At 40.2% G+C, this 26,212-nt stretch overlaps 1 protein-coding gene across 1 annotated transcript; it reads right to left on the reverse strand.

Moving 5' to 3' along the window:
• Positions 1-4,817: 4,817 nt before the first annotated feature.
• UBE2B (ubiquitin conjugating enzyme E2 B) lies at positions 4,818-25,979 on the reverse strand. Its single transcript, XM_063447476.1, has 6 exons — positions 25,740-25,979; positions 19,503-19,583; positions 13,764-13,789; positions 10,051-10,140; positions 6,728-6,816; positions 4,818-5,554 (listed from the first exon to the last, which is right to left on the reverse strand). Exons 1-6 carry the CDS (start codon positions 25,781-25,783, stop codon positions 5,426-5,428), a joined length of 459 nt encoding a protein of 152 aa, XP_063303546.1. The 5' UTR covers positions 25,784-25,979; the 3' UTR covers positions 4,818-5,425.
• Positions 25,980-26,212: the final 233 nt, after the last annotated feature.

A 26,212-nucleotide genomic window follows, 5' to 3' on the forward strand; every position in this document is an offset into this window, starting at 1 on the left:
TTTTTTTTTTTTAAATTCAAAATTTCTAAGTAATGTTTCATTGATATAGCTGTTTTGTGAGGATCCTCCTGTAATCTGCATTAGACACATTTCCATTCTGCAATGGGCTTTGCGATCACTGTATTTTATGCAGGGTGAAGAGCATCTGCTGTCTGTTATAGTGCACACTGAGTGGACTGAGCATGTTTTGAATGCTTGCCTTAAAAATTTTTTTACTGTTCGTTGCCTGCTACAATAGCAGTTGAATTGTTTGTTAAATTGAAGTGTACATAAGGATTTATACACCAAACAGTGAATTGTGACTAACAGAGTGGAAGTAATTTTGGGGGAATCAGTCAGTGTAAGTGCTTAAGGTCCAAGAAAGATACCATGCAGGGAAGATTGTGCAAGCTCTGTCCCCACTCTCAGCAGGCCTGGAGATAACGTCCAAGTTCTCCCACAGCTACAGCCTCCAGTGCCAGGTTGGCTTCTAATACTTAACATGACAGAGTGGTGTGTGTGTGTCGGTCAACTTGTCTGTAATGAACATGTTAGTGAGCAGGTGTGTGTCAGTGAGCTTGTCTTGTCATTGATAATCTCAGCCATGGAGGCGGGTCCAGCCGCGACACAACTGGTTTGTAAAAACACCTTTCTCGTGTGATCAGAGGAGGTAGTTACCTAAACCGATACTCACTGACAGGCACACAAACTCTGACACACACACACTGCTATTTTTAGTTTAATTTCAATCCTACATTTTGGAAGAGCTGAGTGGGTCTTTCCCTAACGTCTAGTAGGGCTCCTCTCCAATCTTCCTGCAGTTTCTCTCTGCTCCCCTGAAGGCTCTATGTAGTGATGCAATGGAGTGTTTCCCTTGTAAATAATATAGGCCAAAAGAAAAGACCAGTCCATCAAGTTCAACCTATTTCCTTTTATGGATTTGTGCTATGAAATTATTTTTTACAGGAGTGGGATTATATAAGTAAGGTGTTTTAAATGTATGAACTTGACTACAATATCACTTAGTCAAATTGCTTCTTATTTTAAATTCTATGATTTCTGTACTTTATTAACCTGTGTAATATACAGATATTATTTCAGGGTTATTTACGTAATAATTGTCAGGAATTTCAAGTAAATCCAAAATGAATTTCAAACTAAGAGGAACACTAGAGTGTCATGACTATAAGCCAGTATTTTGACAATATAGTACTGGTGTGGCTGTTTAGGTCCCCAGCCCCGCCCCAATTTCTCACCTTTTCTACCAGGCTGGTCTTGCTGTGGCAGGCCCCTCATCCATGGCCGAGATTATCAATTCTGATGATCTCAGCCAGTCTTATGTTTTCCATGGAAAAGCATTGGGAGGCTATTGCGCATGCATGGCAAAACACCATACTGTGCCAATCAGCATCTCCTCATGGAAATACATTGAATCTATGGGGAACATTCAGCGCCTCCATGCAGAGTGTGGAGATGCTGAGCGCTAGGGACTGACAAAGGAAGCACAGCTAGTGGCTGTCTGAGTGACTGCCACTAAATGTGTTTCTAGGCAGCAATGTAAACTCTATTTCTTTAAAAATGCAGCATTTACATTTTAAAGTACCCCTTAAGGACCAAACGTCTGGAATAAAAGGGAATCATGACATGAAACACATGTCATGTGTCCTTAAGGGGTTACGGCCAAGGTATCCAAATTGAAAGCATAGCATTTAGATACCTTGGCCCGAATTATGAAATTCACTTTGAATTCCTAACAAACCTTATTTTATTTTAAATTAAACATTTTTATTAAGGTTTTTTATTTTTACATCGCATTAAAGTATCACTATAGAGTCAGGAACACAAACATGTATTCCTGACCCTACTGTGTTAAAAACCCCATATTGCCCCCCTAGGCCCCTCATGCCTCCATAGATATAGCAAACTCTTACTGTATTCAAGCCAAAAGCTGTAACTCTGCATGCTGTTTGCCTTAAAAAAAAACAAAAAAAAAAAAACAAGCAGTCTGCTGACATCATCAGAAGTGGTAGTCTGATCCAATTACACTGCTTCCCTATTGGATTGGCTGAGACTGACAAGGAGGCAGATCAGGGGCAGAGCCAGCATGATTCAAAAACAACCCTGGCCAATCAGCATCTCTTCATAGAGATGATTTAAATCAATTAATCTCTATGAGGAAAGTTCAGTGTATGCATGCAGAGGGAGGAGATACTGAATGTTTGGATGCATTTTAGGGAGCCATGACCCAGGAAGGATCTCTAACAGACATCTGAGGAGTGGCCAGTGAAGTTATCACTAGGCTGTAATGTAAACACTGCATTTACTCTGAAAAGACAGTGTTTACAGAAAAAGGCCTGATGGTAATGATTCTACTCACCAGAACAAATTCAATAAGCTGTAGTTGTTTGGGTGACTATAGTGTCCCTTTAACATGGACTAGACACAGGAATAGAGGCTTTGGTGGCAGTGGACAAAAAACACAACAGATGTAACAACAAAAATTCAGGCCAGAAGAGATTCTGGAGGAAGGTGGATTTAGATTTGTTTTTATGCAAAGTCTGGAGAGAGAGAACGTTAAAGCACAAGTAATCCTTACATACACATTTTTTTTTTATTCTATCAATCCCCACTCAATTGTTCCTTATTACATCTCAACAGAGCATTTAGTGCCTGCTCACACTTGGAGGAAAGAATGTTGCATGATGGAGGTAGCTCCAGATATACCAGCCAACACTGAATCCAGGGCAGTTAGTGCTCCCTTCTCGCCAATTAGCAAATTGGCATAAACTTTTGAAATGTTTGACCACATCAGTTATAACAGGCTCATATGAATTTATCACATCAGCACTGGATGACTAAACATCTGAATTTGATTCTTGTGCTTTGTTCCACCTTGTGCTGACAAGAACTTTCTCTGGATTCATAGAAGTTCTCTGTTCGCCCCGCGCTGCATGTACACCCTGAACAATAAACACAAGCATTGTTCTCCTTTGGCACATAAGAATCTGAATAGTTTGCCATACGAACCTTTAACGGGTTAAATCTTTTCAAGATGACTGTTGCTTCTGTTGTAGGTCCCCATGGAAAGGTCTTGCATTCTGCTTTAACAAGCTGCAAGTGGTAGAGAACTCTATCACAGAACACAAATTTTATTTTTCGTTGACATCCACTATACACTTGAATGAGATCACCAAGAACATGGGCTTTTTTTTTTTTTTTTTGAACATTCAATGGCTGCATTAATTGCAGGAGTAGGAGTCCTGAGCAAATTAAATGTATTCAATCAATATGCTCTGAGCATACCAAGAATTAGAGTAAGCACTCTGACCACCTTTGTCTACTTGTTTCCGATCCATTAAAATCTGTACACACACACACTTTTGAGAAAAGGTAAGTGCTTTTCTACCCTAATCTTATGTACAGTCTGCTTTATTTGTAAAAGTCATAACGAACAAAACAATTATAAATCTGCAGCTGCATAATTTCCAACTATCAGGTGTTGACAGAGATATTCACTAAAGTGAGAAACAAGTAAATTCAAATTGAATTTCAAATGTAAGGCCAGAATGGCTTAACTAGAAAAAATTATCTAAATCAGCTATGCTTTCACTTTGGCTACTACATTTGAAATTCACTTTTCATCCTCACTCAAGTAAATAACCCAGTGGGCAATGCCCTTTATTCTAGAGTGCATGGGCATCTGCCCTGCCGAGGAACTATTTTCACCTATTGCTACAATAGTAGTAATGCCAGCATTAACTACCTATGGATATTGTGTATTATACAATTAATATGAACCTGCAACAGTCGGATACTACTACAGGTTTAAATAATTTTTCCAACAAAATATAGATGTAAAGAGTTAGGGAGTTGGCAGAGCTGAATATATCCAGCTAATGGGTCGGAGGTTCAAAAATAAGCAGCAACAGCTAGTATCTAGCACAATATTTTACAGATTGCCTATCCATAGCATAAGCAGCTATCCACAATGTTTACTCATCTTTACAGTGCTCTTTTCTATAAAAACCATAGGAAAAGCGCTTTTTTAAAGGAACACTATAAGGTCAGGAACACAAACTTATTCCTGACCCTATAATGCTAAACCCACCATTTTGTTGCTTGCTCCCCACTTAACCCCCTCAAAAGCATGAAAAACACCTTGTTTCCAGCACTGTGCAGGTCTGCCAGCACTGGCCCCACCCCCTTGGTGACATTAGAATTGCCGATTTTTAGCCAATCCAATGCTTTCCCATGGGGAAAGCAACTAGATTGGCTAAATATCAGCAAGGGGCCAAAATGGTGGCCTACACAGCACCTACTCAGACATGCATTGAATCAATGCATCCCTATGAGGAAAAATTCAGCATCCCCATGCCGAGTGTGGAGACACTGAACGGCACTGCTGCCTACTGTGCAGCACCTCCAAGTGGCCACTCCTCAGCTGGCCACTGGAGGTGTCCCTAGTGGCAAACACTACCTGAAAAGGTAGTGTTTGCATGAAAATGCCTGCATATAAGGATTTTATGCACCGGAACAACTACATTAAGCTGTAGTTGTTCTGGTGACTAGTGTCCCTTTAACTACATTTGACTAGACAATGGGCCAATAGGTCCAACTTTTGTGATGAAAATGGAGCTTGTTGGTGTTTATACACAAATCTAAACTGGAGTGAGAAAAGTAAAAGGAATGCTCATAACCAACTTCTCCAATTTAGCAATAGTCATAGCTTGGATAATTTTCAAATCAGATCTAGATTACCGAGAGTCTACAATTAAAATGCTACTCAAGCATCAGATGCAGCAAATTTATCTCTAATCAGTTAAAGAAATACAATTAAATAAAAAAAATATTTGTATTTAGCATTACTTGTAATTAAACGCATACGCAATATACATAATTAAAAAGAGAACTGCAATCACTCATTTTATTAATGAGAAAATATTTGAAATAAGAAAAATCAGTCAAATGTAAGAATAACCAAATCTATTGTTAGCTGTTCCACAGTTTACCTTAAAACAGTATTAAAAGAAACAAAAACAAAACCTGCTCTCTTGTTATAAAAAGAAAATAAGTCACAAATGAGGCAGTTAAAAAAAAGAAAAGTGTATAGATTTACAAAATGTGTATTATTTCATGTAAACTGCACGCCAACATTATACACCGAAGAAACAAAAATTACAAACAGTATATATATATTTTACAAATGTAGCAATAACTTATTTCTTAACATGCATAACATGCAATAAAAAGTACATTAGTAGAGATACACAAGCTTTGAAATGTTCCATACTGGAGAAAGGGCAAAGGGATTTGATGTTCTATGTCTGCCAACAACTTCGAATGGAAATTCACAACTTGTTCAACGTTATTTGTAGCAGCCTCCATTTTGTCTTTTATGAAGTTAAACTGTACACGAAATAGGGGGCAATTTAATATGGGAAATCTATTAAGAATCATTCCAACTTTGCTCGACGATAGCAGATACTCTCTTCTCATATTCTCGTTTATTTTCCTGATAAAGCTGAGCTGCTTGACTGTTGGCAGGGCTATTCGGATTCGGCTCATCCAGCAGAGACTAAAATGTAAAATTAGATATTGTATTACAGGTTACCCAAACTTGTTTGGGGGAGAAAAAAAAAAAAAATTATAAATATGCAGGACAGAATGTTCATTATGGGGAAGGAAAATATAAAGAAAAACAGTTATATCCTTGTAAAAGAGGCTCAGAGCTCAGGGATTTGCTACAAGAACAGCTTATTATGTAACCATTAGCTCCTTGTAACAGGTCTTTGATGGCCTCACTGAGAATGAGAGGTTCTGGGACAGGATCAAACAAACACCAATTTACATTTCCCCCTACACCCCATTAATAAGTATAAGTGTTGGGGGGGGGGGGGGGGAGCTTTAGAAACTATATACATGAGGTGTTGTAGACGAATGCGTTTGATGGGATTTGCATACTTCTGTTTTAGCACGGTGTGTGATGGAAGTTCAGTTTGTGAGAGTTAAGAGTTTACAATTCTTGTGGTTAAAAGTGTGTGATGGATCTTTACATGTGCAATAAGGATGTGTCATGGGAGTTTTACATCTATGATAAAGGTTTTATTTGTGTGAGGACTGACTGCATGATTGTTATGGGGCTTTTTGTATGGTTCTGTGTGTCTTCAGAAACTGTAGGCTGTTGAAATGAAGTCAGATGCTAGCATCCTACATTTTGAACTGCAAGTGAGCTTTAATGTTTATCAAAATTATCTGTAATGACAAGCACACTTATTTAGCAATACTCACATCTTATTAGACATTCTTATACCTAATTAGCCACATACATAACGGGCTACTCACTCACTTACACATACTCAAATATAAACTTATACTTGAAGGAACATTCCAAGCATATTTGTTGCCAGGATTGTCCTGGCACCCCCAATTAAGTAAAACTTTTTTTAGAATGATTTGACTTCTTACCAGGTACCACTCCCTACATCCTCTCAGCCTCCAGGAAAGCTGGAGCTTCAATTAGCTCTCCTGAACCAAGCCCTGCAAGCGCAGTGCCAGCTCATTTGCTGACAGCAACAGCCGGTTGCTCTCAGCAAATGAGCCAAGAGTTTCTTGCTGCATTGGAGACAGGCAGTGACACCAGTCAGATCCCAGTGAAGAATTCTAAAAACAAAACACTGTTTAACAACTTTCATTGGGAAGGCACACTGTAGTTTATTTATTTAACTATCCACCATCTATTAGCAACTACCTGAATTGACGTTAATATTGATGAAACATCATAAGTTGGACTCCAACGATTTTGAAGAATATCTAAGCATATACTGCCATCAGCATACACTAAAAAAAAAAAAAAAAAGTTAATGACAATATGTAAACCATCATTTTTTATTTTTTTTTAACAAGCAAACTGTACAAGAATTTAAGTGAATTAATAGAAGACAACAGATAGGCTCTTCCCATATTTTCATTTATTTTACTGATGAAGCTGAACTTCACAGAAAGGAGAAAGAGTGAAAAATACAGTTTGTCTTTGGTCTCATTTGTAATGTGGTTATTCAGCTCCGTAAAACAATTGAACATGTACAGTTCCTGCAAATACCCAGGCTGTGTATCTTTTGCAATAGATGAACGAGGACAAGGCTTAGTCAATAAAGATACTTCTTTGGCTACCATAAGCAATTCTTTATGGACACATGACAGTCCTGCACTCACTAAGAAGCACTGGATCGCAAAGGTTTGACTATTGTGGTTTGCATCCGATGGAGGTGCAAACCACAGGCTACCAACACAAGTGTTTCCGGACCACTGTAACTCCGAGTCTGGCTCCTTACGGCATTTGTGATCTGCTAGCTCCTATGCTTTTTTTTTTTTTATATATTTGTGGCACAGTGAGGTCTCAAGCATCTGAATCTCACAGAGAATTGGTCAACATTAGCTGGCAAAGTATGCAGGTTAAAAGTGTGAGAAGGGGCGGGGCCGGGCGGCCATGCCAGCAGGCTGCAAGTTACGATGGCTCCAGGGGAACTCGACTAAAAATGGGTAAAAACCCACCACATCCTGCTTGGAACCCCCTGGAGGGGCACGCTAGCTGGCCCTGGAGTGTCCTGGTGCAGCTGGAGCACCTGAAATCGGGTGGACCAGGTCCTGGTGAGATGCTCCAGGGCTGGAAAAAGTGAGGCCTAACCGGGAAGGGAGTGGGGCGGACGGCCGCTGCCTCACTTCACGCACCGGCAACTTCTAAGAATCAGGGGCTCCCGGCCCCGTATACCCCCCCCTCTGGGCCGGCGGGGGTTATCCCGGCCCCCACCGGGCAGGCAACATCTTAGCAGCCCCTCTGAGAGACTCACCGCCGTCAGCTACTATGCGGCCTACACAAAATGGCCGCTGCACCCAACCTATAGCTCGCTGGAGAAGACGCGCTGAGAGAGAGATCCCACAACACACGGCAGGAGCTACGACCACCCATGGCTTATTGCTGCAACCACGTCGGGACAACGGGGACCCGCGGCCCTACTGACTACCCACACAGCAAGCAGACCTACTAGGCGGCAGTGGACCCAGCGCCTACCTTACATGGGCACGCCTCACAAGAGCTCCATATATCCAAAACCGCAGACCGACATTGGAGCATCATGCCAGCACTCACCTACCGGCTCGGTTACAGGGACACTTTGACCTGCAGTGGGTCCCAGGGTCGCAACGGACTCAGTGGAGCCCTAAGAGAACTATCCTTGTGCCGGAGTATTGAATGCTGACCGACACCATGCCTGATCACAACTGGTATCCCAACTGGCTGCCTTAACAACTGAAGCTCTGGCGGTGGCTACCACCACACGGACATGTCAGCTCCTAATACCACAACTGAGGTGGCAGCACACGAGGATCTTAACAGCATGATTGGAGCGGACGATAACCAAGCTTGCCACAACCTGCCTGGTGGCACAATCTTTACTCACTTGAGTACTCATCTTAACATAAGTTGTTGTTTTCTATAAGCATCTATTTAACCATTTGTACTATGTTCACCCGCCTAATTCTCCTCTTAGTGTAACGTTTGGCAATGAAAGGGGACAGCACACGAATCTAGCAATTGGCTTAGACGCGATTGGCAGTGTAATCACTGGTTGCTTATAAGCGAAAGCACATTTGGCATTGTAATACTTTAAATACTTTAAATACTTGATTCAGTTAAGCTTGTTAATTTACTATTCTATTATATGTCAGTAGGCCAATCTGTATGTACACCTGCATTTGTAATCTTCCCTGACACATCAGACTAAAGCATAGCAAAGCATACATTAACATACAAACTACTTATAAGCGAGGATACGCAATAGAAACGTTCACCTTAAACTACTGTTACCAAGCGGCGATGTAACTTACTATAACTAATGCGAATGACTTACGTGTACCTAGCCTGACTTATTAACATAAAAATGTGTATGTTCCATCTAAATGCTATACAACAGTTGACAAATCTGTATGTTCACTACGTTGGAATATGCTGTTATGGCATTGTTGACAAACGGTTGTTATTCATGCACAGCAAAAATAAAGAATTTAAAAAAAAAAAAAAAAAAAAGTGTGAGAAAAGGAATTTAAACAAACTTTTTTTTTTTTTTTTAAATCATTTAAACACGTGTAAGGAAAAGTGAGGAAGTGACAATTCTTGAACCCCTTAAGGACCAAACTTATGGAATAAAAGGGAATCATGACATGTCACACGTCGTGTCCTTAACGGGTTAAACAATAGCAACTAGGGATCGATAGATTATCGGTTTTACCGATATAAAATCGGCCGATATTCGGTATTTTCGACCAATAGAGATACCGATATTGCCGATAATGCCTCCTAGTACAGCCAGGCTCATTACAAGCCCGGCAGGGGGGGTGGGGGGGCCCGCAGGTAGCATTTACTTACCTTTCTTGCAGCTCCTCCAGCTCCCAGTGTAAATCTCGCGAGACCCGCGGCCGTCAGAGCGTTGCCACAGGTTACACTGGGGAGCTGCAGGGAAGGTAAGTAAACGCTACCTGCGGGCCCCCCCCACTACTCAGCCAATGCCACTGGACCACCAGGGACTGTCATATCCCCCATCCCTGGCCAGGAGACAAGCAGGGAGGAGGAACAAAAAAATACATGCATTCCCCCCCCCCATGTGCATGTGTCTATAATATAATGTAGTGTGTGTGTACTATATACTATATATATATATATATATATATATTCATTATATATATACATACACACACACTATACACACTGCATTTGCTATACACACACACACACACACACACTACACAAACACACACACTCTGCATTCATTAAATACACACTACACAAACACACCCTGCATTCATTATCTACACACTACACAAATACACACATCTCCACTGTCTAATGTACAGAATATCAGCAAGTTATCGGCTATCGACCTGAAAGTTAACAGATTATCGGTATTGGCTCTAAAAAAAAAAAAAAATCAATATCGGTCGATCCATAATAGCAACAGCCAGATCTGCAAGAACACATTGCAACAAAGCAGACTCATGTAATAAAAAAAAAAAACTTACCATTTGGATGAAACATTTTTGATACAAATCTAACAGTTGGAGGTTTATTTGGATACTCTTCTGAAAATTCTATCACAAGTTTAAACGTACCTGTGGATAGAGATTACAAAAACATTGAGAAAACTTGATAAACGTGTTACATTTCTATAAGATTATAGGAATAATCCGAACACCATAACCACTACAGACCGGTGCCCATTTTACAAATGTTTGATAACTTACTTGGGTCCTGCAGTGCCACACCCCTGTGTCAGGCTATGGACAAATAAAGCACTAAATGCTTTATGTGTGGGGAGTGTCCCTCTGACTCACTTTCTCTGCTCCACTAATCTCTCACCCAGTCTAAATGAATTTTAAAAAAAGGCATATCAATTAATCTGTTGGAATACTTCCTTCCCTCTCTGCAACTCACTAGCCCATTTAAAGGAACACTCCAGGCACCCAGACCACTTCTGCTCATTGGAGTGGTCTGGGTGCCAACTCCCACTACCCTTAACCCTGGAAGTGTAATTATTGCAGCTTTTTTAAACTGCAATAATTACCTTGCAGGGTTAAGTCCTCCCCTAGTGGCTGTCTATAGGACAGCCACTAGAGGGAACTTCCTGCTATTTAGCACAGGTTTTCTGTGCTAGAGAGTCGCTGGACGTCCTCACGCTGTGTGAGGACCTCCAGCGTCGCTCTATTCCCCATAGGGAAGCATTGAAATAAATTTTCAATGCTTTCCTATGGGGTGCGCTAATGCGCAGCATTGCCGCGCATGCACATTAGGTCTCCTTGGCCGGTGGGCAGGATCAGTCTCGCCCACCGGCCGACGTAAACAGAAGGAGGAGCGGCGGGGGAGGAGGAAGCAGCGACGTGGGACATGTCGCTGCCTCTGGTAAGTCACTGAAGGGGTTTTCACTCCTTCAGCAACTGGGGATTGGGGGGTGGGAGGGAGAGGGACCCTCCAGTGCCAGGAAAACTGATAGTTTTCCTGGCACTGGAGTTTCCCTTTAACCCAGGACATACTTGAAAATGAAAGAACTCTTAATGTATCTTTCCTGGTAAAATATTTTATAAATAAACTCCAACTAGGTCATATAAAAAAAAACAAAACAAAAAAAAAAACTTTAATGTAAAGTCTTCTAGCAACAAACACTATATTCAAGAAATACATCTTACCCATACTGCTCCCACTAGAATTTAAACTTGTTTCAGCATTGTCCCTGTAAAATTATCTTCTTGTTACAATAACTGGTTTGTCCATCTATTGTACTATGCTGCAGAATATATTGGAACTTCATAAATTATTTCTGTCAGCTGATGTCTGCTTTTGGTGAAAAAAGAAAAAAAAAAAAAGCTAGCAAATACAAGTGATAAGAAGCATGCATTGAAGGGCTGCTGTGGGACATAAATAGCCTATTCCTTTTGCAGATCATGAAGGCATGTCAAGGAGTTTAGATCTTTTGATCTCCAATGACCATGAAGTAGACACAGTCTGGTCTTCATTTGTGTTACTGTAGCACTAAAGATACATTAAAGGGACGCTATAGTGACCAGAACAACTACAGCTTATCGAATTTGTTCTGGTGAGTAGAATCATTACCTCCAGGCTTTTTGCTGTAAACATTGTCTTTTCAGAGAAAATGCAGTGTTTACATTACAGCCTAGTGATTACTTCACTGGCCACTCCTCAGATGGCTGTTGGAGATCCTTCCTTGGTCATAGCTCCCTAAAATGCATCCAAACATCAGTATCTCCTCTCTCTACATGCAGACACTGAACTTTCCTCATAGAGATTAATTGATTTAAATCATCTCTATGAGGAGATTCTGATTGGCCAGGGCTGTGTTTGAATTGTGCTGGCTCTGCCCCTGATCTGCCTCTGTCAGTCTAAGCCAATCCTATGCGGAAGCACTGTGATTGGATCAGACTACCACTTCTGATGAGGTCAGCAGACTGCTTATTTTCTAACAGCATGCAGAGTTACAGCTTCTGGCTTGAATACAGTAAGATTTTGCTATATTTAGGGAGGCATGAGGGGCCCAGGGGGGACTAGATGGTGGTTTTAACCCTATAGGATCAGGAATACATGTTTGTGTTCCTGACCCTATAGTGATCCTTTTAGCCCTACTCTAAGAAAAACTGTAGGTACCTACTTCTGTCAAGGACTTCCTGGTACATACTGTCCACTGCACAAGAGAGGTCAATGAGTTATAGGCTGCAATGGAAGATGTCTATACTTTTATCAGCAAATAGATATGGCTTTCAGTTCAACAAGTTTGACTGAAGATCGGTTTATTTCCTGCTGGTTGTCCTTCCTTCCCATCAGCCTACTTTAATGATAAAAAGGTTTATTTATGTGAACATGGTTGGCCACGAAAGAGGAAGGTACATGCATGTTTGCCATATATATTTGTGGCGGAACCAAACTCGCCACTGTTGTTAACTGGAGAAGCCTGGTTGCTAGCCTCCTACCCTGCGACTATGGCCCTGGGGTGTATTGACCCTGTAAGAAGGGTATTTGGGCACAATGGATGTTTATATGCTGTTCCTGGGCCTTTAAATACTGTTGAGCAGTATTACAACTTTTAAACTGGCACTTCGGATGCAGTCGAAGTGCCGAAGTCGTCGAAAGTGGCCGCCATTACAGTCGAACACGTGGTGGCGGCCATTTTAATCCAGTCGAACGCGGTGAGCTGTACCTTCCCCTACCCTTCGACACTGCGGCTGGAGACTAAGTCCCGTTCGAAGATTCGAACACACGTTCGAACGGGACTTTGTCATTTCTGGGTGTAAAATAGACCTCTGGTAGACAATATAACACCACGGAAACAACCCTGGTTTCACTTCGACAGAAGTTGAAGTGCGTTTCGACGATTCGAACGCCGCCTTCGGATGGGTCTTTGTTATTTTCAGGGCAGAAATAGACCGACCGCACAGCCTGAATCTGTGGAACTGTTTTGGGCATGGAAATGTGCCTGCGGTCGGTCACAAAGGACTTCCGACTAACTTTTGAACTAATGGAAGGATTTGCATGATTTTTGAGTATATTTATATTTCAAGTGTGCTGATTAATAATATGTGGTTTATTAAGATTGAATGTATAGATTTAAAGTTATAAAAATGTATAAAAATATATATGTTTCAGCTTGGAGATAATTGAGGAGATACAGTGAGAAACTCAATTATCTCCCAAGCAGAGGGGAGGGAATATGTGGGATGTAACCGATAGTTGATTGGCTAATGCCCAATTGTCTGTGGGAGTCTCCCTTGCAGGGGAGCACTGCATAAAAGCAGAGTACCTGCCATTAAACTTGAGTTCTACTTTACCCTCGATTTGGAGTGTCGTCTCTTATTGGGGGAATCTGCTACAAGGGATTGCTATGTTTGTCATATTCCCTTGCTGAATCACTAAGCTCTTGGAATAGCTGGTTCCTGTTATGCTCTCTGGAGGAGTTCACGATGGTTATGGTGTCTGCTGCAGTGCTTGGAGGCCTCAGGAAGTGCTAGGAGCATCCTTCAACGGAGGTACCCAGTCGGGGTACCAGGTGATCCGTTACATTTCTTTTACAGACTATTTTGTATTCTAGCATCAGGGTTTCCTCATTATTTCCTGGACTTATCTTACACCTAAACGGGGAAACTCTGTGATGGGACAGTTCTATCCCTTCAAACAAATATGCTAACTTTGTGATGCATTTAATGACAGAGGTAAAGGGAGATTAACTTACCATCTTCAAATGGTGTCCCCTCTGGCCTGAAAAAGGAAAGAAAAATCCAGTTATATGATAGGATATTTGTATTATACGATTAATAAGATGGTCAGAGATTAAAACACAAACAGTGTATAGTGTACCTTTTTTGCTTATAAATAGCATGGCTGTGCACAATGTTACATATTTATCCAGCCAGTTGTGTTTACATACAATGATACCATACTGCAAGCACTAATGTTATCTACTAGTACTCCCAAAATGTGTGTATAAAGAGTGACTAATATCTACTATATATACTCCATTAAATGCTCCAGAAATTCGATTTCTCTAGAAAAGTAGTTGGACGTGATAAAGAGGTATGAGAAGAAAGTAAAAACATTACATGGATCAATAAACATTACGCCATGGCCTTTTTTTGTATTGGCCATGTAACAACAACTATACGTTCGGCATACTAATAGGCACTTACGTTTTTGGGAGATTTTTTTTATGCTTAAAGTTTAAATTTATAAAATGTAAAAGTGCAATATAATTATACACTAGAGACCAAAATAGTGGAAACCTTTTAGAAAATAGTTTTAGATCAGAGGTTAAATGGCTAATATTAAAAAAAAGTTCTAGAAAAATACCATAAAATGAAATTTAGCAAGACAATTTAATGCAGAAAATACATACTTTATTAGAACAACTGCACTTTGAAGAAAGTTGTACACAGAAAAACATGATAAACCAAAATAAACAATAATTAATAAACATGTCTGTTAGTAATGAGTTGGGAAATCTTGCCTCAATAACAGTTTTACAACAGCATCTCAAGGAGTGAGAACCGAGTGTTTTAGGTTATCAGGTGTTGTAATGTAAAAACGAGATTGTATGATTCTATACAATTGTATTTTATTTATTGGTTACTTCTGACTAACAAGCTTCTTTAACGGTCTCCACATATTTTCTATTGGATTCAGGTCAGGCCTATTACCTATCCATTTAGCAATGATTTTCCTGAAACCATTTTTTGCACACAGCAACGTGACAAGAAGTTGAATACTGCTGAAATGTATAGGCTTTATTATCGTTGGCAAGAACACATGACGAAGGCTTCAGATTTTTATTTTTTTTCCCCACTCTTCAGTAAATCTTTATTTTGGGTGTGCAAATTATTCCATGTAAGCTTGTCATGCCACAACAGCTCAAACACAGTAATATCAAACAATAGTAAACAATTATATGTCATTCATAGAAACTGCACAATTTTGTATTAATAGCATCAAACTAGCAGAAGAGGCAGATCAGCAGGCAGTGCATACAAGACAACCGATAAAGTATTGAGTAGGAGTAAGCGGCCCGATTATATAGAAATAGTAAACAAGATAAACATGCTAGGCGAATATAGTGATATCTACCACTTGCTGTACTGATATTTCTGAGTCAACATCTAAAACTAAGGTTACAACTGAGGCTTTGTGACTGTTTTTAGAAGGTGCTAGGAAATCATGTGTAAATCAGAGTTACATCATATATAGAGCTCCACTAAAGAAACGATAAAAGCCAAAGAAAAGAAAAGCATCACACTGAATTATATAGAGGTGGCATGTAAAACTGGAATAGAGCAGATTGTGTCCAGTTACATCAAAGGGTTCCGCAAGGGTTGGCAGAACACAGAGGTCTTGAAGTGCGTACGCAGCCAACTCCAGTACTTGGCGCAAACAAATTGTAGGCATGAAGGGTGCTAGGCATTATACTGTATGCACGGTATATAATAAACTGGAGGTTTAAGGTATAGGAGTAATTAACCCCTTAAATCCGGAGGACGTACTATTACGCCCTGCAGGAACCGGCTCTAAACGCCGGCGGGCGTAATAGTACGTCCTCGCCATAATGGCCGCCCACGTGGCCGGCGCTAATCGCCCGCTGCAGATCGCGGTCGGGGGGGATGCCTGCCCCCCCAGGCAACCCCCCCTGTGGCCGGTGACCGCGATCTGCAGTCTCTGATCGCAGTGACAGGCTGTCACTGCGACCAGTATTAAGCATGTGTCAGCCGATTTCAAATCGGCTGACACATGCGGCCGGCGGCTTTCCCCTTCTGCAGATCGCGGTCGGGGGACTTACCTGGCCCCCCAGGCAGTCCCCCTGGGGTCAGTGACCGCGATCTGCTAGGTCTGAGATCGCAGTGACAGGCTGTCACTGCGATCTCAGAGCTCTCTGATCGCAGTGACAGCCTGTCACTGCGATCAGTGTTACATGTGTCAGCCTATTGGCTGACACATGTAACTGGCACAGTGATCCCCCTGCAGATTGGAAGGGGGGAGTGCTTGTACCACCCAGGCACTCCCCCCTGTGGTCAATTACCCAATCTGCAGGAGGTGATCACAGTGACAGGCAGTCACTGTGATCACTGATCCTGTGTGTCAGCCAGTGATGTGACATCACTGGCTGACACTGTCTCTGCCCCCTGTCCTGTAAAAACAAAAAAATATTAGTTAAAAAAAGAAATAAAAAAAATGACAGTTACAAATAAAATATACTTAGATCATATATATTATATATATATGATCTAAGTATATATATATATATATATATATATATATATATATATATATATATATATATATATATATATATATACACACATACACACACATTTACACATACACGACGTGTATTTAAATATTAATATATATATATATATATATATATATATATATATTAATATCAAATTACACGTAGACTGATACTGATTAAATATATATATAATTATTGTTATATATATATTTATAAATAATATAAAAAAATAAATATGTAAATACATAAAAAAATAAAATAAAATAAATAATTAAAAATAAAATATTAAAAAATATATAGATGTGTTTTATTTCGTTCTAACTGTATTGTGATATTAATATATATATATTTATATCAAAATACACGTAGAACGAAATAATATATATCTATATACATAAATATATACGTATATATCACTATATATATACCTATATATATAAATAAAAATATTAAAAAAAAAATATATATATATATATATATATATATATATATATATATATATGTATGTATATATATACATATATTAATTCTACACATATATTTATGTAATAATTTTACATAATTAGGTATCCTAATTAATTACAATTAGCGGGACCTGCCTGACCACCCATGCCGAAAGTATAGGGAATTTAATTTGCTAGCACTATATTTAACCCTATAACTTTCCAAGACACCATAAAACCTGTACATGGGGGGTACTGTTTTACTCGGGAGACTTCGCTGAACACAAATATTAGTGTTTCAAAACAGTAAAATGTATTACAACCATGATATCGCCAGTAAAAGTGACGTTTTTTGCATTTTTCACGCACAAACAGCACTTACAGGGACGATATTATTGCTGCAATACTTTTTACTGTTTTGAAACACAAATATTTGTGTTCAGCGAAGTCTCCCGAGTACAACAGTACCCCTCATGTACAGGTTTTATGGTGTTTTCAAAAATTACAGCGTCAAATATAATGCTTGTGTTAAAATTCGCCAGATTGCTTACGTTGCCTTTATGACCCTATGGTAGCCCAAGAATGAAAATTACCCCTATGATGGCATACCATTTGCAATAGTAGACAACCAAAGGTATTGCAAATGGGGTATGTCCAGTCTTTTTTAGTAGCCACTTAGTCACAAACACTGGCCAAAATTGGCGTTTTTTGCATTTTTCACACACAAACAAATACGAACGCTAACTTTGGCCAGTGTTTGTGACCAAATGGCTACTAAAAAAGACTGGACATCGCTTATTTGCAATACCTTGGGTCGTCTACTATTGCAAATGGTATGCCATTATGGGTGTACATTTATTTCCTGGGCTACTATACAGTCTCAAAGGCAACGTAACCAATCTGGCGAATTTCAATTTCAAATGTAACACGCTATATTTGACCCTGTAACTTCCCAAAACACCATAAAACCTGTACATAGGGGGTACTGTTTTACACGTGAGACTTTGCTGAATACAAATATGTGTATTTTATTGCAGTAAAAGCAAACAGTATTATGACATTAACAGTTAAAATGTCATGTAGAACGAAAAAAATCAAAAAAAATCTTATTTTCTCCCATTTTTTTCATATTAAATTATGTTTCATAGCTAAATATTTGATATTAAATGAAAGCCCTGTTTCCCCTGAATAAAATGATATATAATAAGGGGGGGTGCATTTAATATGAAAGAGGTGAATTACGGTTGGACAGACATATAGCGCAAATGCCAGGTTTTGTTTACGTTTTGTTTCGTTCACAACTTGTACATTTGGCTGCGGTGTTAAGGGGTTAAACGGAGTTAGCTCATGTGAGTTAGGTGGTACCCTGTTATGGTAGCAAGTCCTCTGCAGCTGTTGTACTGGGCACAGTTCACGGGCTACACAGTCAGCCAATTCCCATGCTGGGCAGCAAGATGACTGGTGGTGTTGGCGTATCGCAGACAAGGAGAGGCCTCTCCCTCTCAGGACTTGTTGAAGGACAGCACCCGTCTTCAAGAAACTCCGAAGCTCTGTTAGGTTGGGTCTTTCCCTGTGTGGGTGCTGCGGATGGCTCTGATGTTCCTCTGTAGCCAAGGTCTCTGTGTGACCTTCAGCCTAGGCGGGTGTGCAGCATGCAATATGGGATCTTGCTTTGCCCTAAACAGGACCGTTCTGCTCCACTTCCCCAAACCCCTTTGCTTCCCTGGCATGTGGAGTTGACTTCTGTGACAGGCACCACTCCAGCAGATCCCAGAAGCGGGTGAATATCAGGTCCAGTTGCGTATGTGCGGGTTGCATGGTTGTAGGCACTGACAGTCTGGTCGCTTCCGCCATCTTACTAGGCCCTGCGGTCGTAACCTAAGTTACAGCATGCGGCAGGAGCCAGGTACAACGTGTGCATTTGGTCAGTGGGGACACAATGGCCCAAGCTGTGATCTGCAGTCAGTCGTGGCATGACCATGCTTCTAGGCCATGAGGTTAGTCCGGACAAAGGTCCACTTATGTGGTATGGGCATGGAGGTCATGGTGATTGTTTGCCAGCAGTATTTTGCCAATGTGCAGCCTCTGCCCGGTAGAAATCGTCTTGTTTTGCAGTAAGAAGCAGGAGCTGCAGTGACATGTGTCTGCTCTGTGGTTAGGCTCTCCCTCCCCCCTCCCTTTCACAGCTCTAACTGGAGTTTGAGGTCAACCATTACAACTTTAAAATTCAATCCTTAACAGCAAGACAGACCTTTTTATTCGTAAAAACATGACCTTACATACTTTTTTTTTTTTTTTTTTTTTTTTAAACCACTATAGTCACCAAAATAACGTTGGGTTAATGAAGCAGTTTCTGTGTATAGATCATGCCTCTGAAGCATCACTGCTCTATTTTTTGCCATCAATTTTGTTTAGGTCTATGCAGCCCTAGCCACACCACCCCTTGACGTTTTGCCACATGCTTTAGAAGTTTTCATCTCCTGCTCTGTAAATTGAACTTTAAATAACATACAAACAGTGTATGTGATAAGAAATTCTAAGTTAGGCACACTGGACAACAAATAGAAAATAAACATAATATCGCTTTACAAGAAGTATTTAGGAAGGCAAAGTGATTTAACTCCTAAATGGCAGAGAACTGGGCATTATCGAGACACCAAAACTGCTTCATTAAGCTAAAGTTGTTTTGGTGACTATAGTGTCCCTTTAAATCAAGTACTTAATAGAACAGGTGAAAGATTATTCTACATACCCAAATATAACTGCATTCCAAACCATGATATTGTTCTCAGATGGTGCACCGCTGACTCCAACTGGGGGATCTTCCTGCAATCTGTGAAATAGATTTTCTTTAAAAAATAAAATAAATTAAAAAAAAAAAAGGGACACTCCAAACTTCCTTTTAATCAACCACATTTAGCATTTGCTAAAAAAATCAAAAAGACTGGGTCTTTTCTGCCAAACCCTGGACATAGGAGCTTCACCTAGAGAATGGATAGAACTTATACATTCTGTGTATAGCAACAAACATTTTTTAATTTACTTGATTGAACGGAAGTCTATGCGACTTTGCATATATGGTCCCATTTATACCCATGATTAAGCAAATTCAGTATGTTGTTCAAATACCTTCTTGTATGGAAATCTGAAATATGCTGAAGAATATTTCTAATCTCCATACAAGTAAGGGACTATTTGCAGAAAAGAATAAACTACAAAGTTGCAAGAGTAGAAAGAAGGAATGAAAAATAATCTACCTCAAGTAAGGAAAGTTATTAGATTAAAATACTATTTTTTTTTTTTTAAATCTTTTCCACCTTCAACAATCTTCCCATGCCTAAAACAATTCCTTTCTTAAAGGAACACTTACGTCAAGCAACATAAACACTAAAGCGCATGGTAATTGTGTAAGCAGTCTTGTGCGCCTCCCCACTGTAAGCAGTCTAATAATGTAGAGCTTATATCTGGAGTGGAGTGCTTCTTGCTCTCCGACTGAAGTAGTGTTTTTTGTGGAGTGGCAGACCAGATGTAAGAAATCAAAGTGTTCTAATATTGTGTGGGAGAAGCTCTGTAGTGGTTATGATGCTTGGGGTGTTCATTTAAAGCAGGATAGTTTTGAATGAAATCACTAGTATTCAAAGTTGATTTAAATTATGATTTTTAAAATATACCAAGTTTTGTTTTTATAAGATATATTTGCAACCAGATAAAGATTTAATATTAAGAATAACTTCAGATTAATTTAACAGAGCATAACTGATTTTGTTATATAGCATTAGAAATACATAGATAATTATGAAATTATTGCAGTTAACTATTCCCAGTTTAATAAGTTCTTCACTCATATTAAGAGACAAATCTAAATTATTTTATTTAACAAGGCCTAAATGACAACGTTTGTTAGCTGAAGTGGTTAAGCAAAATATCTTAACTTAAAATGGTGTGCCCTCTTACCTGGGTCCCCACTTGGCATCAAGCCTTTTCTGAAGCTGGGTGATTGGCCTGGCTTTTGCCAGTCACTGACTGGCTGAAATTGTCAGACCTGAATGATCCTCTGTCCAAAACATTAGAATCAACATTAGTCAATCTGGAAGTCTTGTTCCAGGGTTCCTAATGAGGTACCAATCATGCTGCCAGAAGTGGTTACACCTTTATACATGTGGAGATATTTTATTTTCATATTGAAGACTGTATGTGCAGCTTTTCAAATACCATGACCACTTAAAATCACTAAAGCGGTCATAGTGCTTTGAGTAACCCTTTAATGCAGGTGTAGGTAACCTTTGGCACTCCACATGTTACATCTCCCATAATGTATATAGTCATAATGCTGGCAAAGCAACAGGTGAAATGTAGTCCACAAAATGTGGAGTGCCAAAGTTGTCTACCCCTGCTTTAAGGGGGAGGGAGGGGAAGGGAGGACGAGAGGACGTATACACACACACTTATTTCATAATATGTATAATATATCAAAATAATTAAAGCATTTTATTAAAACACAATTTCATTATAAGTGTATTTTGATATATAAAATATATATCTCTAAGTACAGTAATAATGAAATCATATGTATAATATATTATACATATATATGTACAATATATTTATTGTGAAACGTGTTTTTTTTTATATACACACACTTTAGCAGTCTGGGGGACTGTCTGACATCTCAGACAGCCCCCCTGCAGGCAGCTACATAGACTCCTTATGCGACCATGTGATCACATAACCCTGGAGGGCTAGAGCTGCTGCAGAGGAACTGCCTGGGCTGTCAGGCAGTCCCACCCCAACCAGGATCGCCGGTCCAGATGAGCACGACGACGGCTGGGCATACTATGCGGTCCTCTGGCATTAAAGCCAACCCCTAAAGACGGCATAGTACACCCGCCGTCCTAAAGGGGTAAAACAGAAAACTCTCTTAGTGCTGTAAACATGTTCATTTGCTGCAATGCAAGGATTAAAAGAACAAAAAAATTAACATGTATTTAAATATGAATAGCCAATGTCAAATTTGCCAGGTTATTCACTAAAGTGAGAATTCTAAGTCAATTCACAGTGAATTCTAAATTTAAGACAAGGGAAGCTGAAATATAGCGACTTCAAGAATGTTTCCAGTTTAGCCGTTTTAACCTTCATTTGATATTCACCTTAAACTCTTTAGTGAATAACCCGAATAATGTAAATTTTAAATGAAGAGTAACACAAGCACCATCTTGCTATGTGCTTGGTGTAAGTGCAGAACACGCTGAATCTAAACCCATGTGGCAGGGTATTGATTGATTATACACCTTATCTTTCCATAATTAGGACTAGTATTAGTAAAAAAAAAAAAAAAAAAATTATATACACACACACACACACACACACACAAAGTTTGATGTGTACCTCTTTCAAGCCAGTTTTGAGAATGGGGAGTCACTGATTGGCTGAGAGCGTTCAGCTGATGCTCTCAACCAATCAGCAGCGCCCGTAGCAAACAACACACTGCGCTTCCTGAAACCGAAACTGACGCGAGGGGGGTTACGGTCTTGAGTTCGAGGGGCTGGAGGGAACTTTGAGGTTAAACTGTTCTGGAATAGATTAACTACTCGATGTAAGAGTGCACCTGGGGGCCTAATGGCACCAAAATAACTTCATTAAGATGTTATGGTGCTTGAAATGTTCCTTTAGTCCATGCAAAGACTTTTCATTGAGCTGCATTGGGAAGCCGGTGATCGGACAGCCACAGAAAGTCTGGGCTGAGTAAAATGGGAAGGGTTTGCAAAGACTTCAGGCAAGAGAACTGCAGCTTTTGCAAACGGTTTTTAGATATACCACCTATAAAAAAAAAAAATGCACTGTTCAATGCGTACAAGTTTTTATTTCGGGTTATTAAACAGTGATTTCATTTTTTGTATTTGGACAGTGGAGTATCTATTTAATCTGATTTTATCTAGTTTGAAGGAACATTATAGTCACCTAAATTACTTTAGCTAAATAAAGCAGTTTTAGTGTATAGATCATTCCCCTGCAATTTCACTGCTCAATTCACTGTCATTTAGGAGTTAAATCACTTTGTTTCTGTTTATGCAGCCCTAGCCACACCTCCCCTAGCTATGATTGACAGAGCCTGCATGAAAAAAAAAAAAAAACTGGTTTCACTTTCAAACAGATGTAATTTACCTTAAATAGTTGTATCTCAATCTCTAAATTGAACTTTAATCACATACAGGAGGCTCTTGCGAGGTCTAGCAAGCTATTCACATAGCAGGGGATAGGACAATCTTAATTAAGAAACGAAGGAGCACCGAAATGCTAGGTTCCCAAAGGAGGGAACTAGAGTGTGTCTGCAGAACTCAATAGGGGGTAACCCTTGTATATATACACAAAATGAAGAAGATTAGGCGTATTCCCTAGCTTAACAAGCTTTGGGAGCGCCAGGAGGGGGAGTACTGCAGCTGTTGTACTGCTTTAAATAATGGTCTAAAATATTTTAATCGAGGGTATCATTGAAAATATGATCCCTAATGGAAAAAATAATAAATGAACAAATAAAACTTAATGTACCGCCACCATTATAAACACACTGGGGTGGGTCTGTACACTGAATCAGTAACACACACTGAACCTGGTGCTGTGGCAGGGATAAAAACCAACACTGGTAACTGGATTATCCCTGCCACAGCACCAGGTTCAGTGTGTGTTACTGATTCAGTGTACAGACCCACCCCAGTGTGTTTATAATGGTGGCGGTACATTAAGTTTTATTTGTTCATTTATTATTTTTTCCATTAGGGATCATATTTTCAATGATACCCTCGATTAAAATATTTTAGACCATTATTTAAAGCAGTACAACAGCTGCAGTACTCCCCCTCCTGGCGCTCCCAAAGCTTGTTAAGCTAGGGAATACGCCTAATCTTCTTCAATCTTAATTAAACAGAACTTGCAATAAAGAAAGCCTAAATAGGGCTCTCTTCGCGGGAAGTGTTTATGGAAGGCTGTGCAAGTCACATGCAGGGAGGTGTGACTAGGGTTCATAAACAAAGGGATTTAACTCCCAAATGGCAGAGGATTGAGCAGTGAGGCTGCAGGGGCATGTTCTATACACCAAAACTGCTTCATTAAGCTTCATTAAGTTGTTCAGGTGACTATAGTGTCCCTTTAACTCGGCTGTGGAGGGGGAAACGCCACAGGAACACAGCTCTTTGAGGTGCATACCTCTTTCATGCAAACATTGCTGCTTCCACAAAATGGCAATGTATTACACAGAAGGGTTCAAATGAACAGAGCTGAAGTGCTCTGAGTTACTTAAAGGACCACTCTAGTGCCAGGAAAGCATACTCGTTTTCCTGGCACTAGAGTGCCCTGAGGGTGCCCCCACCCTCAGGGTCCCCCTCCCATCCGGCTCTGGAAAGGGGAAAAGGGGCAAAACTTACCTTTTTCCAGCGCTGGGCGGGGAGCTCTCCTCCTCCTCTCCGCCTTGTCGGCTGAATGCGCATGCGCGGCAAGAGCTGCGCGCGCATTCAGCCGGTCGCATAGGAAAGCATTTACAATGCTTTCCTATGGACGCTTGCGTGCTCTCACTGTGATTTTCACAGTGAGAATCACGCAAGCGCCTCTAGCGGCTGTCAATGAGACAGCCACTAGAGGCTTTGGGGGAAGGCTTAACCCATTTATAAACATAGCAGTTTCTCTGAAACTGCTATGTTTATAAAAAAATGGTTTAACCCTAGCTGGACCTGGCACCCAGACCACTTCATTAAGCTGAAGTGGTCTGGGTGCCTAGAGTGGTCCTTTAAGAAGTCCTTCAGTATGCTGCCATTCAACATTTAATATATCCAGAAAAGATGGATCTCTTAAATCATAAAAGAATATGTTGCATGCTGGTATCAACAACAAAGGGACAGCTAGTGTAACGGCCCTCCCTTTACTACAAAAGAAACTTGTACTAAGTCCTGCTTCAGCACACTACCTATACACATCTTTAATGGGGCAATACTTAATACAGGATTCTAAAGATAAAGACCACCAAAATTACTTTAATTACTAGTCTCTTATTACAAATATAAGCAGGATTTATTCAATAAAACACCAACATTTTACAGAATTCAATCGAAATGACAAAGTTTAAGCTAAATTAGCCGTTTTGAAAACATTCCCCAACTGAGCTATACTACAGTATGGCTATTTAACTTACATTTTAGCCTTCAGATGTAATATACTACAACTTTTGAAACGATAAAGAAATAGTACTGTTTTTGATTATTTCTAAATGTGATACTGAGGAACTAATCAAAGTAACTGCTATAAAATAAAGGTTGCAGGTACCCTCAGAAACACCAAAAAGTGTTCTGTTAAAAGTCAGGAAGTAACAAAACCAGGAAGTAACAGGACCTTGTCTGCTTGACAGCCAAGGGGGTGTAACCGGTATAATTTATAAAAGTGTAACGTTTTATACAAATCCACTTTTTGCAAAAAAAAAAAAAAAATTTAAATTAAAACAGGACACACTTCACACAAAGCTTTTCCAGCAAGCTAAAGTGCTCTAGTGGTCTGCAGTGTCCCTTTAAGTTATACTTTCAGGCATGACACCAAGTCCTACTTAAAATATGTCAACATTGAATCAAAAACTTTCAATAGAGATACATATAATCTGGTCTCCTGTCTTTTAATATCAGCTCTAAAGATAACAGAAGTAGTGCCGTTGTACAGTCTTACAGCAAACTGTGATGACACTGAATATTCCAAACATGGGTTTTCTAGGACTCGTTTTTTGGTACAGGATTCCCAATAATGTCCAAACAGGCTGGGTCCAGCATTACACGTACTGCCCAGCAGCTGGAGAGTGCCATAGGTTATACCCAGCTCTGTATTGTCCAGTGTTAGCACTGCTGGGGGGCTGGCTGTGTGAAATATCCATGTAACCTGGCTCGTTGTCACCTGTACCTTTAATGGGGCCCACAGCCCAGCAGTGCGCTCTACATAGCTCCATAGGAGCGCTGCTCACCTTTTGAAGTCCCTCATGAGCCTCCTCCTGGCCGGTGTGGACATGGCCCTGTGTGAGAAGCGGACGGAGGGGAAGGGAGGGAGGGCTGCGCGGTGAGGTCGGGAGCCCAGGCCCAGCAGCCGCTTACAAACCGAACACAGCAAGCAGCGGTCCTGGCACAAACAAACTACGGTGACGTCGCGAAGCGAGCGCCCAAAAAAGGGAAGGACACAGCGTTCTGCTGGAACGCACCACTGTCGGCGTGGGGAATGGGGGGGTCGGTGACGTCAGCTACTCTTACCAACGGGAAGGACTAAATCCTCTAAGTGCAGTTCGGAACAATAGGTAAGAAACGGCTGTGCTGTGGAGTTTTTTTTTTTTTTTTTACAGGTAGATCCAAAGCGAAGTCCAGTGAGGGTTGTTCAGATCGAAAATTACGTTTAAGTGTAAAAAAGAGGCGTCCCCCGTCTAAAAACACAAATGGAACGTTCCAA

The sequence above is a fragment of the Pelobates fuscus genome, chromosome 3 (assembly GCF_036172605.1).
Source record: "Pelobates fuscus isolate aPelFus1 chromosome 3, aPelFus1.pri, whole genome shotgun sequence".
Classification (NCBI taxonomy): Eukaryota; Metazoa; Chordata; class Amphibia; order Anura; family Pelobatidae; genus Pelobates; species Pelobates fuscus.

Coding starts and splice junctions, on each gene's coding strand:
- UBE2B (XM_063447476.1), bottom strand. CDS start 25,783: ATGTCCACACCGGCCAGGAGGAGGCTCATGAGGGACTTCAAAAG. Junction 19,584..25,739: donor CTCATGAGGGACTTCAAAAG/GTGAGCAGCGCT, acceptor TCTATTTCACAG/ATTGCAGGAAGATCCCCCAG. Junction 13,790..19,502: donor TGGAATGCAGTTATATTTGG/GTATGTAGAATA, acceptor TTCCTTTTTCAG/GCCAGAGGGGACACCATTTG.